This window comes from Danio rerio, chromosome 15, assembly GCF_049306965.1.
Source record: "Danio rerio strain Tuebingen ecotype United States chromosome 15, GRCz12tu, whole genome shotgun sequence".
NCBI classification, from domain to species: Eukaryota; Metazoa; Chordata; class Actinopteri; order Cypriniformes; family Danionidae; genus Danio; species Danio rerio.
Window position 1 is genome coordinate 40,414,451 of NC_133190.1, and position 15,305 is coordinate 40,429,755.

The 15,305-nt window shown below is 36.1% G+C and overlaps 2 protein-coding genes across 2 annotated transcripts; both read right to left on the reverse strand.

The window, feature by feature from the left end:
- Window positions 1–315: 315 nt before the first annotated feature.
- Window positions 316–3,283, reverse strand: LOC141377901 (fMet-Leu-Phe receptor-like). Its single transcript, XM_073923963.1, has 2 exons — window positions 1,950–3,283; window positions 316–1,590 (listed from the first exon to the last, which is right to left on the reverse strand). The coding sequence occupies exons 1-2, from the start codon at window positions 1,951–1,953 to the stop codon at window positions 677–679; spliced, it is 918 nt and encodes a 305-aa protein (XP_073780064.1). The 5' UTR covers window positions 1,954–3,283; the 3' UTR covers window positions 316–676.
- A 6,365-nt stretch (window positions 3,284–9,648) lies between these two features.
- On the reverse strand, window positions 9,649–12,576 carry si:dkey-117a8.1. Its single transcript, XM_017351220.4, has 3 exons — window positions 12,451–12,576; window positions 11,743–12,012; window positions 9,649–11,380 (listed from the first exon to the last, which is right to left on the reverse strand). Exons 2-3 carry the CDS (start codon window positions 11,744–11,746, stop codon window positions 10,410–10,412), a joined length of 975 nt encoding a protein of 324 aa, XP_017206709.1. The 5' UTR covers window positions 11,747–12,012; window positions 12,451–12,576; the 3' UTR covers window positions 9,649–10,409.
- Between the last annotated feature and the right edge of the window lie 2,729 nt (window positions 12,577–15,305).

Genomic DNA, 15,305 nt, shown 5'->3' on the forward strand with positions numbered 1-15,305 from the left:
ACAGTGTGATTAAATTATTGGTGGGGACATATCAATGGTTGGTGGATACTGGTTTGGAGGCATCCCCTCTGTCCACCCTAAATCTAGACCCCTGCGACAGCGCTCATACAGAGACACACAATGACAGAAAATGAGTGCACGACCCAAAACAACTTGAGCCGAGCACAGCATATAAGACATGACAGGACTAGTGATTGGACCACCATTAGAAGAATTAAAGATTTAGCTGATATCATAAAAAATCCTCAAATGGTCAGTAATGGTCATCTGATAAATTAATAAAGTGTTAGTGCTGATAACAGACAATCAAAAAATTATTATGTACACAGCAATGCTTTTAATCAAATAAAATAGATGAACAGGTCAACGACACAAACATCAATGAAGACAGACTGAGACTTAAATACACACACTGAACCAAGCAATAAAAACAGCCCTAAGTGAAAATACAGACACTGAAAACAAGAACACAAAACTAAACCAAGCACAAAACCTGGATTTATAAAACTATAATTTACAAGAGATGTCTTAGAGAGAGAATTATGCTGAATACAGATGACAGTTACTGTTTAACTGTGGTAATTATATACATTATTAACAATGATTGCAAAATTATTTTGTTCCCCAAAAACGTTTTCTACATTTCTAGCAATTCAAGTGTGGTTTGTTTTGCCTGTTAATCATTTTGTGTCAGTCTCATTTCTTTAATGTCCAGATGATCTTCAGCAAACGCCGTCTCCAGCACCAGCACCAGAGACTGTTTCAGCTTCTTCTTATAATCATCACACATGAACACATAGAGAAATGGGTTCAGACTGCTGTTGAGATTAACCAGGTAGAGAGTAATACCAAATAGCACCCAAAAGTGATCAGTAAGAGTCCAATGATTATTTTTTGCCATTAGCATAAAAAAATAGCAAACATGTTGTGGAAATGAACAGATGAAGAAAATCAGAATTACAGTTATAATAAGTCTGTATGACCTGAGCTGCTTCCTTATTTTAAGGCGTTTGATTTTTACTCCAATAGCGATGTATGAAGATGCAATGATCAGGAAGGGGATGAGAAAGTCCACTATAAATCCATATGTGACATTTGTATCAGTAACCTCAAAAACGTTGACATAAGGTAAAATGTAGCCGATGGATGAAACCCAGATGATGATGCAGATGATTTTGGCTTTACGCAGAGTTCTGTTATTTTGAGCCCAAACGGTCATCCATGTGCACAGGCATCGATCCAGACTGATAACTACAAGAAACCAAACGCTAGCAAACACATTTTGTGCTGTTGTGATGAAGAGAATGTGGCCTATAAAGAAACTGTGCTGCTTGCTCAAGATTAAGCAAAAATTTGTAACTGAAAATAAAAGGAAGATGAAGTCTGCAATCGCTAAATTCTGAAACCAAATGGAGTTGACAGTCGTCTTCATTCTGCAGCCGGCCAGAAATATGACTAGACCATTTCCAATGAGACCCACTATGATGGTGGAAAAGAAAATGCAGGCAGAAAAAATCTCATATCCCTTCTCCACAGTGCTCTTGTCTGTTGAGTTTCCAGTCACATTTTTAAGCCCAAAACTGCTGTTTTCTAAACAAAGAAGCACAGAAACGACTGTCAGTGTGTCATTGTGCTGCAAAATTCTGAACTATTAGCTATTAGAGTATATCTGATCATGCTCCTCTCAAACATTTTAATAAAACCTCATTAGAATAAAAACAATAATTAGTCTTTTATATTGAATAAATTTGCATTTGCAGTGTGTGGATTCATTAGAAGCACATCTTTGTATGAAGGGTCATTTGTTTAAGAAAGTAAATGTGTATCTTGTGCTTAATTATAAAAAATGATATTATCTCTGTCCATTGTCTGTGTTATAAACAATCTTGTATTTATTCTGAAAGGTTTTCATAAACATATAATATGCATAATAGATATTGATATCTTACCCATGTTTTGAGATGTCAATGCAGTGGAAAGAGTCAAATCCTGATCTTGTTCCGTCTTCTTGCGTGTGCTGACCGATAGTTGGTTTTATACCACAGCAAACCCTGGTACATCCTCATAAAACTAAATATGGTCATCAGCAAATATCTGCTGTTGGGTATTGCCCAATTTAGCAAGCCAGTTCTTTAATGTTGCTGACCACTTCAGCACTCTGATTAAGGAGTAGGAATCAGGAGATATTTTCCACCTTTTATTGTGAGCAAGGAGTTAAAATGAAAAATATTTATGTACTGACATAATAAATATCCTGTTATAAACAATACAGTATTTGCAGCTCTCTGAAAGTGCAGTCAGCAGACTAATCTATGCTGGGTGTAAACATATTATAAATGGACATAAATGACTAAAGCTGCATTATATAGAGGACGTGTGACAGCATAAGGCATAACAAATGTAGAATATAGGACACTGAATCATAATCAAACACAAACAAGATGCCAAAAATGAATTTGAGATTAGCCGCGATGCCGATGCTAGAACTTTCACTTTAGTTTCACACGGAAACTAAAGCTCACAGCTGATGACGAGTCATTAACAACATCACAGACTTGGTATCAAAAATACAAGGGTAATTACAAACATGCCGTCAAGGAACTTACTTGGCAATAACTTTACCCGCACTTCACAATGTCTCACGGATGGAAACCGCATCTCACTTAGAAGACTCAACACATACCACTTCTCATATTTGGCTGTTTCTCAATACGCCTTCTTCAGTGGTCTTGCGTCCTCTTGTTCTAGTGTAATGTCATCATCAGCTGCCAAAGTTCAGTTCCAATCAGGCCCGGCCCTGTACATTAGGGGTCTCTAAGCAGAATAATTTTGGGGCCCTACCTTGCTCTAAATAATGGAGTATTGCTATTGAAATCCGGCCCACGATGATTTTTATTGCTTATTAAATGCAATTAATGAAACAGAAAAGTAAAGCTTGATTTCTTCTACTTAATAACTGAATGATTTGGACATTTTAAAACAGCACTGCTTTTGTCAACTAGCAGCTTCAAAAATGAAGGCTTAAACAATCTTTGATAAAGGGAACAGTGATTCCAACTTTGCGCAATTCTTCAACTACGGACACTTTTAGCCTTGTGTAGTTGAGCAAAAAGTACTTGTTCAAAATTAACATAACATAGTCCCATAAGATTAAACAATTTGTCTAGTTTTAAGATCTCTAATAGGACAAACTTCGATATGAAGATAAATTGTTAATATTTAACATTTTTATCATCGTGAAATGAACAAATGTCATTTCCACCACATCTCAATATACAGCTTTTATTTCAAAATGAAAAAAATTATGGCACTCAAACATTGTCTGAGATCATTTTTATATCTGGTTTAACCAATCTTTACACATTATAGACAATAATTATACATTTGTCAATAAAATAATTAAGTCCCTCAGGACCAAATGCTGAATTGTACACCTGACACACTCTAAAATTTAATATTCATTTGGTTACGAGCTTTTTAGAAAATAAATAAATTGAATTTGTATATTAAACAGAGCATGAACTCATGAATTGTGAATCCATTTTTAATGTGTGATGAGAACTTATAAATGTTTTTTTTTAAATTTGTGTAGTGATGGAAATGACAGAGCAGTGGTGGAAATGACAGGGTGTGGTGGAAATGACAATGAATCAGTGTTGATGTAGAAAAACATTAGATATTTATTAGAAAAAAATATTAAACTCTTAAACTCACACTTATTAAAATCAATTTATAAAATTACTAAGCATAACCACACGTTTTGCATGTGTAAAGCTGACATTTATCTTAAAAACTGATTTGTCTAACTGACGAACAGTAACAGTGTATAATATAAATAACTGATTATTATTCAAATCTTATATATATATATATATATATATATATATATATATATATATATATATATACACATCTACAGGGGTTAGACCAGGGGTGTTCCTGGAGAGCCACCTTCCTGCAGATTTCATTTGCAACCCATATCAAACACACCTGCCTGTAATTATCACGTGGTGTTCAGGTCCTAATTAATTGGTTCAGGTGTGTTTGATATGGGTAGCAACTGAAATCTGCAGTAAGGTGGCTCTCCAGGAACAGGGTTGGCCACCCCTGAGTTAGACAATGAAACTGAAAGGCCTGGTTTTAGAGCACAATAATTCATTAGTGCGGTGGCGCAGTTGATAACACTGTTGTCTCACAGCAAGAAGGTCGATGGTTCGAGCCTCGGCTGGGCCAATTGGCATTTCTGTGTGAAGTTTGCATGTTCTCTGTGTGTTTGCGTGGGTGCTCCGGTTTCCCCCACAAGTCCAAACACATGCGCTATAGGTCAATTGGGTAAGCTAAATTGTACGTTGCGTATGTGTGTGAATGAGAGTGTATGGGTGTTTTCCAATGATGGGTTGCGGCTGAAAGGGCATTGGCTGGGTAAAACATAAGATCATTCCGCTGTGGCGATCCTCTGATGAATAAAGAGACTAAGATGAAAAGAAAATGAACGGACGAATAATTCATTAGTATGGTGTCGCACCTCCTTTTGCAGACACTATACCATCAGTTCATCTCAGGAATGACAGACACAAGTCCTGCACAGCGGCCAGAGGCATTTTGAGCCAATCTTTTTGCAGAATAGTGTTCAGGGTCACTATGTGATGCTGCTGGAGGAAAACATTTCCTGACTCATTCCCACACAATACCCCATGGTGCTCAATAATATTTGAATCTGTTGACTGTGCAGGCCATGGGTTATGTTCAACTTCACTTTCATGTTCATCAAACCACTCCGTCACCAGTCTTGTTGTGTGTATTGGTGCATAATCATCCTGATACACATCACTGCCTTCAGGATGCATTGTTTGAACCACTGAGTGCACATGGTCCTTCAGAATGCGTTGGTAGTTCTTGACAGAAGGCCTAGGGAATGCCATGATATTGCAGGCCAAACCATCACTTATTCCCTCCATGTTTTACTCTGGCATCAATAGTCTTGGTGGGATGCTTCTTTGGAGCTTTCTTTGAAGCATCAGAGAACAATAAATGTTTCACATTATCCACAGCACAAGATTTTGGCTGCTGCATCATTGAAACAGGCGTTTGGGAATGGCACGAGTGAGCAGTTGGCCATGTATATTACGCTGTGGAGGTCCCGACCAAAAGTTTTAGTGGAAACAGGAGAGTTGAGGTGCACCATTTAATTCTGCAGTGAGTCGGGCAGCTGTGGTTTTATCTTTTTTTTTGGGATACAATCGGTGTAAGGACCCGGACATCCCTTTCAAACAGCTTCCTCTTGTGTCCACAGTTACTCCAGTTGGATGTGATTCTTCTTCTTGGTGGTTACATTACAAAGACTTGCTGTCTTAGTCACAGATGTGCCAGCGAGACGCTCATTAACAATTTACCCTCTTTTGAACTCATGGGCAAAAATCTGATTTAACAGTAGGGGGGGACAATAAATATAAAAACAATTTTCAGCATTTTTTTGAAGGGGACACAAATAATACAGCCGAACTGTACTAATAAAGTTATGTCCCCGCAGTTAAAAATGGTTTCATCATTATTAATATTATAGCATGGAGATTACGTCATTATGATAATTTTTATTTATTTTTTGATTAAGTTTTTCTCAGATTCAACGACAAAGCAAATTTTTCTTCAAAACTATTTATTGCATTATTTGAAGTCCTGAAGCAGAATAAATGCAGGAAAATACATTTTCCATACTCATAATAACTAACTTGTTTACATTACACTTGTTAAAATGACCGATCATATTGTAAATCAGTGAGCCTGTGAGGTTCATCTGCTAAACAGCCACAACTCCAAAAACATTAAAAAAAAATTGTTCATCCCAAAAGAATTATCATTATCCCTTCAATAAAGCACAACACCCTTACCTGACACTGTACATCTGACTGACCCTGCTCTGCCTGTTCCTCAATCATTTCTTTCTTCTTTGCCTGTTATTAAAGAGCCCATATTATGGGTTTTTGAAAATTCCCCTCCATGTAGTGTGTAACACAGCTCTAAGTGAAGTGAAGTATCCAGCTAAGGCTTAAATCTGTAAGAATACAGTGTTTAAAACGGTTGATTCATCTATAAAAGAGTCGACTCAGTGCTTCAAACGAGTCGCCTTGATACCGAGTCATTAGGTGTTTCGCCATGACGTACGAACGAAACCAAGTTATTCACGTGCACGCGCAAACCCGGGAGATTTCAAACCTGAGGCCCCGCCCTCTGACGCAGAAACCCAGACACACACACACACACACACACACACACCCATAAACACACGCACACCCACAAACGCACGCCCACAAACATGCCGGTTGATTGAAGTCACACTGCAGATGGATATTATATTGAGTCTCTACCCAAAGATGAAACATCAGCATTATAACCAAGCAGTTGGAAACTTCTGGAAGCTACATGCTACAAAGAATACTTCATCTGCGTTTGTTAAAGGAAGGATCAGTAAAGAGTTACTTACAGCTGGACGTCAGGATGGGTTTCTTCCTCCATTTCTCAAGTGTAAGTACGTGCGGTTAAAGTTGTTGCCTCGTTGACTCTAGCTTGCAAATGTATTTAGTTGTGATTTGTTACTTGTAACCGCTTGTACTGTATCAGGTTAACTGGCTATATTCTCTTATCGCGTGCAAAGTCACGTTAAAAACGCGACGTGTGCTGCTTTGTTTATGGAGCTCCGTGTTAGAGTTCTGCTCCCGCGATTTATTCGGAAATTTATTCCCGCGCCGCAGAAATCTGGCGCGGGGACAACTGCGGGAATAAATTTCCGAATAAATCGCGGGAGCGGTCGGTAACGGGTTTAATTTGGGACAGGAGCAGGCTATCTAGCAATATCACGGATATTGCTATGCGAATGAGAAAGAGAGAGTCTGCTTGGTGCTTGTGTGTGTGTGTGTTAGTGCGCACGCGCGCGTATGAGAGAGAGAGAGAGAGAGAGAGAGAGAGAGAGAGAGAGAGAGAGAGAGAGAGAGAGAGAGAGAGAGCAAACGAGCTTTGTGTGCTTGGTGCTGTGTGTGTGTTTATACAGACAGCTTGGCTGTCTGGACTGTATAGCTGGGTGATTTTTGGTTGTGTTCTCCCCCGCTCTAGCGGGATCGGGCGCGGCGGGCAGAAAACGGAGCGGGTTCTCAGGCTAAAACCTAGCGGGTGCGGGCGGAAGCGGGATCGTTGTCGTCCGGAGGTGTGTGTGTGTGGCAGCTAAAATCCACGCCTACACTATCTATTGCTGATTGGCTATTGGCCATTTCACTCTCTGACTGAAGGCAGTCGACCAATCGTGACAGACTGTCATCAGTCCAATCAGCGCAGATTAGCTTCGCGCTAAGGAGGGGTTTGGGAACAAATGAATCACTGGACGATTCATACGGGAGTCGCTGGGATAATTAGGTAAAAATAAATGCAGATTATAAGACCATGAAAGTGTTTTTTGACCTTGCATGCATATTAGACTGTTGTTGGAGACCCTTACAACCAAGATATGACCCTATTTCATGTATAATATGGGCTCTTTAATATTGTGACATTAGTATTTTCATAAGCACTCATTCTTAAAGCCAAATTGCCTTAATATGTGAACTTTTTGTACTTGGCGTTTAGCTGCACTGAAAAAAGATCTTATGTCTATTTCTCTTGTCATTTTTTAGTATTTGCCAAGACATGACACTGCAATGCAAGTTTATTTATGCTGTAGCACATTTTATACACAATGGTAATTCATAGTGCTTTACATAAAGAATGCAAAACTATTATTAAAATAATCACAACAATAAAAACAAAGAATTAAAAAAGGTTAACATTTTAATTGTAAATTAATTGAGTCACTTAAAACAATAGAAACTGATTATACAAAAATACAGTGGGGTTAGTGTGCACAGTACTCATTTAGCAAATACACAACTAAACAATATGCTAATTGTGGTCGTTAATGTTAAGTTAACATAATGCAAAGTCGTCACAAATTAAACAATGCATGGGAAACGGCTTTAGCGTTAGCAACAAGCTAATGTTAACTAGATAAGTAATTTTAATCGCTAATACAGCAGATTCATGGACAATTACATCTGTAATCGCCATTTTTGCCGCAGCTAATTCATGAACTAGTCTGTATTAACTACATTGAAGAGAATCGCTTTATTTAAGGTGAATAAAACCCCTTACTTCACACAGCCGCAGCCGCACACCTGACGTGTGCATGTGTGTGAATAGGCAAAGAGCTTAGAATGACATTAATAGTTACCAGATAAATAATATTTTTCAATATTATTTTCATTGTTGAAGTTAAAAACTCTGAGTGTGCGACAAAGCAAAAACAGTGACTTTGACACCTCAAAGGAGGATAAATAATATGAAAAAAATAAAATAGAAAGCTAGTACATTTTTTGAAGATAGGTTTTAGTGTTAATTTGACAAAGAAAGAGGAACTTGAACAAAATTATATATATTTTTGGATATATGATCAAAAGACATAAAAGTGCCTGTTGTTGAAGAATTACCCATATACTTTGCGGTCTCCAGAAATGTAAATAGGGCTTCATTTTCAGAATGAGCCTATGTTGGAATAAAAAAACAAAACAATATTTAGATATTGTTAGCTTAAGGATCCTCTCTATTCCTCAGTAAAAGCTTGTCTCAGCAAAAAAAATACAGCTTTTTAAGAGAACACTTAGTGGATGAAAGATGAAAAGATGCAGAGTTCGGCATGACAGACATGAAAGAAAATTCAACATATGAGACATGACAGGTCTAGTGTCTGGAATCCGCCACCAAAACAAGAATTACCAAGACCGGAGTGACAGAATCCAGACAAAAAAAAGCTTTAAAATGACTGTAACGATTTAGCTAATATCATAAAAAATCCTTAACTGGTCAATAATGGTCATCTGACAAATAAAGTGTTAGTGCTGATTAAAGAGAATAGAAATAAATTATGTACACAGCAATGCTTTTAATCTAATAAAATAGATGAACAGGTCAACGACACAAACATCATTGAAGACAGACTGAGCCTTAAATACCAACACAATCTCATGGCAATTCGTAACTTTTTGATTTAGTGGCTAATTCATATGAATTCATACAAACTAATTCATACAATTTAGTACGACTTGCTCATCCCCTAATGACGGTTTGGTTTAGGGGTGGAGTTAGGTGCCACGCCTCCTTTATAAAATCGTACAATTTTATACGACTGAACTCATACAAATCAGCCACTAAACTCACAAAACGTAAAATACTTACGTTTTCTTGTGAGATCAGGAATCAGAGATAACAATCAGAGATTGGTAAATACAAGCACCGAACTAAAAAATGAAATCAGCCTTAAGTAATTATACAGACACTGAAAACAATAGGGCGAGGCAGTGGCGCAGTAGGTAGTGCTGTCGCCTCACAGCAAGAAGGCCGCTGGCTCGAACCTTGGCTCAGTTGGCGTTTCTGTGTGGAGTTTGCATGTTCTCCCTGCCTTCGCGTAGGTTTCCTCCGGGTGCTCCGGTTTCCCCCACAATCCAAAAACATGTGGTACAGGTGAATTGGGTAGGCTAAATTGTCCATAGTGAATGAGTGTGTGTGTGTGAATGTATGTGTGGATGTTTCCCAGAGATGGGTTGCAGCTGGAAGGGCATCTGCTGTGTAAAAACTTGCTGGATAAGTATGTGGTTCATTCCGCTGTGGCGACCCCGGATTAATAAAAGGACTAAGCCAACAAAAAAATAAATGAATTATTTTATATTTATTTGTTATTTTGTTACCCTTATATTATTATTTATTGTCTTAATAATTAACAAGCTTTAGATAAATTACTGCTTGACGTTTTAGAAAATATTTTGCGCAGCTGCCCAGTAGCCTATATATTAAAGATCACCGAGGAACGAAAAAACAAAAAATCTGAAACATGTTACATGCTCCCCATAAATGTCAAACTTATGTATAACTGAATCATATAATGGCCCACAGCTGAAATGATGAAAAAAGCTCATTTTATTATTTATAAAACATTTGTCAAAACCTAGTGATATATTTTTAAAAGCAATACCGACATTTAAGAATCCAAATTTATTGAATTAATTCATTTATTTGACTAGTTTATTGGTGCTTATAAGGGCTATAATTCCATGCCGAGAACGGTTTGTAATTGTGCCGGGCCGTTCCAGGCTCAGTGGAGAAACAACCTTAACCGTACTGAAGTGTTCTTAGAACGGTTTGGCACGATAGTAGAAAAGCGGCTACAGACACATAACTAAATCAAGCACAAAACCTGTATTTATAAAACTATAATTCACAAGATATGTCTTAGACAGACAATTATGCTAAATACAGATGACAGTTACTGTTTAACTGTGATAATTATATGCATTATTATCAATCATTGCATTTTTTTCCCCAAAAAAAGTTTTCTATATTTCTAGCAATTCAATTGTGGTTTTCTTCTCTTGCTCATCCGTTTGTGTCTGTCTCATATCTTTAATGTCCAGATGATCTTCAGCAAACGCCGTCTCCAGCACCAGCACCAGAGACTGTTTCAGCTTCTTCTTATAATCATCACACATGAACACATAGAGAAATGGGTTCAGACTGCTGTTGAGATTAACCAGGTAGAGAGTAAAACCAAATAGCACCCAAAAGTGACCAGTGAAAGTCCAATTAATATTTTCTGCCCTTGCCATCCAAAACCAGCAAACATGTTGTGGAAATGAACAGATGAAGAAAATCAGAATTACAGTTATAATGAGTCTGTATGGCTTGAGCTGCTTCCTCTTTTTGAGGCGATTGATTTTTACTCCAATAGCGATGTATGAAGATGCAATGATCAAGAAGGGGATGAGAAAGGTCATTATAAATCCATATGTGACATTTGTACCTGTAACCTCAACATCTAGTAGGGAAAGTAAAGGAAAGTAAGGGGAAATGTAGCCGATGGATGAAACCCAGATGATGATGCAGATGATTCTGGCTTTACGCAGAGTTCTGTTATTTTGAGCCCAAACAGCCATCCATGTGCGCAGGCATCGATCCAGACTGATAACTACAAGAAACCAAATGCTAGCAAACACATTTTGTTCTGTTGTCATAAAGAGAATGTGGCCTATAAAGACACTGTGCTGCTTGCTCAAGATTAAGCAAAAATTTGTGACTGAAAATAAAAGGTAGATGAAGTCTGCAATCGCCAAATTCAGAAACCAAATGGAGTTGACAGTCGTCTTCATTCTGCAGCCGGCCAGAAATATGACCAGACCATTTCCAATGAGACCCACTATGATGGTAGAAAAGAAAATGCAGGCCAAAAAAATCCCCAATCCCTCATCCTCCACAGTGCTCTTTTCTGTTGAGTGTCCAGTCACATATTTCAGCCCAAAACTGCTGTTTTCTATACAAGGAAGCGCAGAAAGGACTGTCAGTGTGTCACTGTGCTGCTAAATTCTGAACTATTAGCTATTAGAGTATATCTGATCATGCTCCTCTCAAACATTTTAATAAAACCTCATTAAAATAAAACCAATAATTAGTCTTTTATATTGAATAACTTTGCATTTGCAGTGTGTGGATTCATTAGAAGCAAATATTTGTATGTAGGGTCATTTGTTTGAGAAAGTAAATGTGTATCTTGTGCTTAATAATATGGATTTCATTTGATCTCTGTGCATTGTCTGTGTTATAAACAAGCTTGTATTTATATTCTGAAAGGATTTCATAAACATATAATATGCATAATAGATATTAATTTCTTACCCATGTTGAGGTGTCAATGCAGTGGAAAGAGTCGAGTCTTGATCTTGTTCCGTCTTCTTATTTGTGCTGACCGACAAAGTTTTATACAAGAGCAAACCCTGGTACATACTGATAAGACTAAATATGGTCCTCAGCAAATATCTGCTGTTGGGTATTGCTTAATTTAGCATGTCAGTTCTTTAATGTTGCTGACCACTTCAGCACTCTGATTAAGGAGTAGGAGTCAGGAGATATTTTCCACCTTTAATTGTGAGAAAAGGAAGTAGTTTTCTGTAATGAACAATAAGTATAAATTAATAATAAAAATATCAAACATGAAAAATATTTATGTACTGACAACATAAATATCCCGTTACAAACAATACAGTGTTTACAACTCTCTGAAAGTGCAGTCAGCAGACTAATGTAACAGATGTAACAGTGGTGTAAACAGATTATAAATGGACATTAATGACTAAAGCAGCATTATATAAAGGACGTGCGACAGCATAAGGCAAACAAATGTGCAATATAGTACACTGTTATTGTAATCAAACACAAGATGCCAACGATGATATCGGGATTAGCCGCAATGCCGATGCTAGAGCTTTCACTTTTTCACACGGAAACCAAAGTTCGCGGTCGATCGCGGTTCATTAACAACATCACAGACTTCATAGCCTATCAAACATACAAAATTACAAACATACCGTCAAGGAACAAACTTACTTGCCAACAACTTTACCCTGCACTTCACAATGGCTTACGGATGGAAACAGCGGCTCACTCAGATGACTCAACATATACCACTTCTCACATTTGGGCTGTGTCTAAATCACCCTTGCAAACTCGTTTGAGGTGCGCCCTGCGCCTTGATTGCATGTAGACGAGAGCAGGTATTAGAGGAGGGCTCAAAAAAGACATCAGAAGTCAGACACATCCCGAATCTCGCTGTTTTGCTGCCAGAGGTGGAGATCGCGTTCGTGTTTTTTTTTATTATTATTATTTTTTATCGCGGACGAATGACCCCATGAAAAAATACTATGTTCATTTATAGTAAATATTATAGTGTTTTTCAATATGTTTTTTTTTTTTGTGTGTTGGGTTATGTTTATAGTTGTTGGGATAACAGAGCAACTATAATTATTTTTTTTATAATAGGCATATAGTTTAAAAACACTATAGCTATTCCTATAAATTAGCCTACTATAGTATGTTTTAATGTGGGATTGAATGCTATTGAAATATCACTGCTTTTACAAAAAGATGGTCAGAATCACAGGAGATGTAGCTTATTACTTAAAAGGGTGTATTTAAAATATAAATCTGCATATTCAACAGTGGTATGTTAAAAGAATGACAAAATAAACAGCTTATACAAGAAAGCTTTCAAGAAACCATATTGGCTATTATAAATTATAGAATAGCTATAGCAAGCTGCTTTTGAGTGACAGGTCATGTTTGTTTAATTGTTTGTTTTGCTAGGAATGTCCCTAGAATTTGGCATTTTATTGAACAAGTGGTCCATTTCTATAGACATTTTAGACTTTCTATATAGGGCATTAGAAGGTAAAGGGAAAAACAACGAAAGACAAACATATCAGCCCTCTTGTGAAGTTTAAAGAAAAAATGGTATTGCATCAAATATGTGAAAGTGTTGTTTAACAGATTTTGTTTTCAACAGTTTTCTAAACTAATTTGACTAGTCTTTGCCATGATGACAATCTTATATCTTTATGATTCAGGTGGATCCGAGTCAGACTGGGGAGGGTGCAGTTCTTTTGCAAACTGGGTTGGATGGTGTGAACCACTCAGTTTGTTATTTCTTTAGGAAATTAAACTCCTTTTTTATTGCATAACTGTCAGGAACAAACATACAATACAATACAAATTATGAAACACAAAAAACTAATACAACAATGGTAAAAAGCAATAAATAAAAGGAAAAAAAAACAACAAAGATAAAAAATAAAAATAAATTAAATTACTCAAAGTATATTGTACAGCATTTCTACATCCAATGATTTTAAGAACTGACAGGGGAATCAGAAAAAGTTATAATAATTGATGCATACCTCAGATTTTTTGCTTTTCAACAATTTGACTGAAGAAATAAAAAAGTCAAACTCGATACAAAAAACTGTTAATGTGGGAGATGATTTAGCAATTTTCTGTTTGTGTATGTAAAACTTTGCCAGTAAAATAAAGAGATTAACAATATATTCAAGAAATTTGTTGGATTTGTTTTCATAATAAAAATATTATCATTTAATGTAAAATAATAATAATGTTTTGTCCTTTTAAAAATATATTTGGCTAGATCCTTCCACAAATTCTTTACAATGTTGCATTCAAAAAACAAATGACACAGGCTCTCTTTATCCGCATTGTAGATACCACAGATATCCTCCATTTTAATGTACTTTGATAAAAAACGATTTTACTGGGTAAATTGTATGTAATATTTTAAAATGGATTTCCTTAATTTTATTATTAATAGTGTATTTGAATGGAGTTAACCAGGCTTTTTTTCCAATTAATATTAACTATAATATAGTTCAAGAAAAATTTGCCTTAAAATAATTTTATTTTGCTTCTAAAAAATATTACTAATATGTTTGTTAGTATATTTTTTATCAGTCAACTCAACACCTTCTAAATGTAGTTTTGGGTTTACAGCTGAGAGAATTATAGCAAATATGATTTTTAACAAGTTGTAATGTGTATTTATATAGCACATTTATTGTGTATGGCCATACACTCAAAGCTCTTCACAGTCATGAGGGGAGGTCTCTTCACACCACCACCAGTGTGCAGCATCCACTTGGATCAATCTACACTCTAAAAAAAAATTCCATAAAAAAACGGTAAAATGTACTGGCAGCTCATTACACAAATATTTTACCGTAAATTAAAAACAGAAAACTTCTGTTAATTGACAGTGTGTCCACATTAAAAAAACAAAAAAATATCCGTTTTTTGACGGTTAAACTACTGCAAAATAACGAACCATTTCATAGTAATTTAAGGGTTTTCTATATAAAAAACGGTTATTTTCTGTGTTTTTAAGGGTATACCAACAGTAAAAAAGCGGAAATATTTTGTGTTTTAATAGTATACCTACTGTAAAAAAACAGACAGATTCTGTGTTTTAATAGTATACCGACTGTAAAAAAAACAGACAGATTCTGTGTTTTAATAGTATACCTACTGTAAAAAAACAGACAGATTCTGTGTTTTAATAGTATACCTACTGTAAAAAGAGGACTTTTTTGTTTTTTAATAGTATATATACAGTGAAAACATGAACAGATTGTTTGTTTTAATGGGATACCTACTGTAAAAAAAATAATTATTTTACTAATTTAATGCTCTTCAAGCAGCATAGAAATAGCAGTTGGTAAGGATAAACATATACATATGGGAAATACAATACCAAATACCAAACTGCAAACTGCAAGACCTAAAGCCTATAGTCTTGAAGTTGTTGAAAAAATTAAGAGATGCAACAAAATATTATCACAAATGTAAAAAACAAACTAGAATTGTAATTTAAGGATGCCTTTTGTATTTATTATACAGTC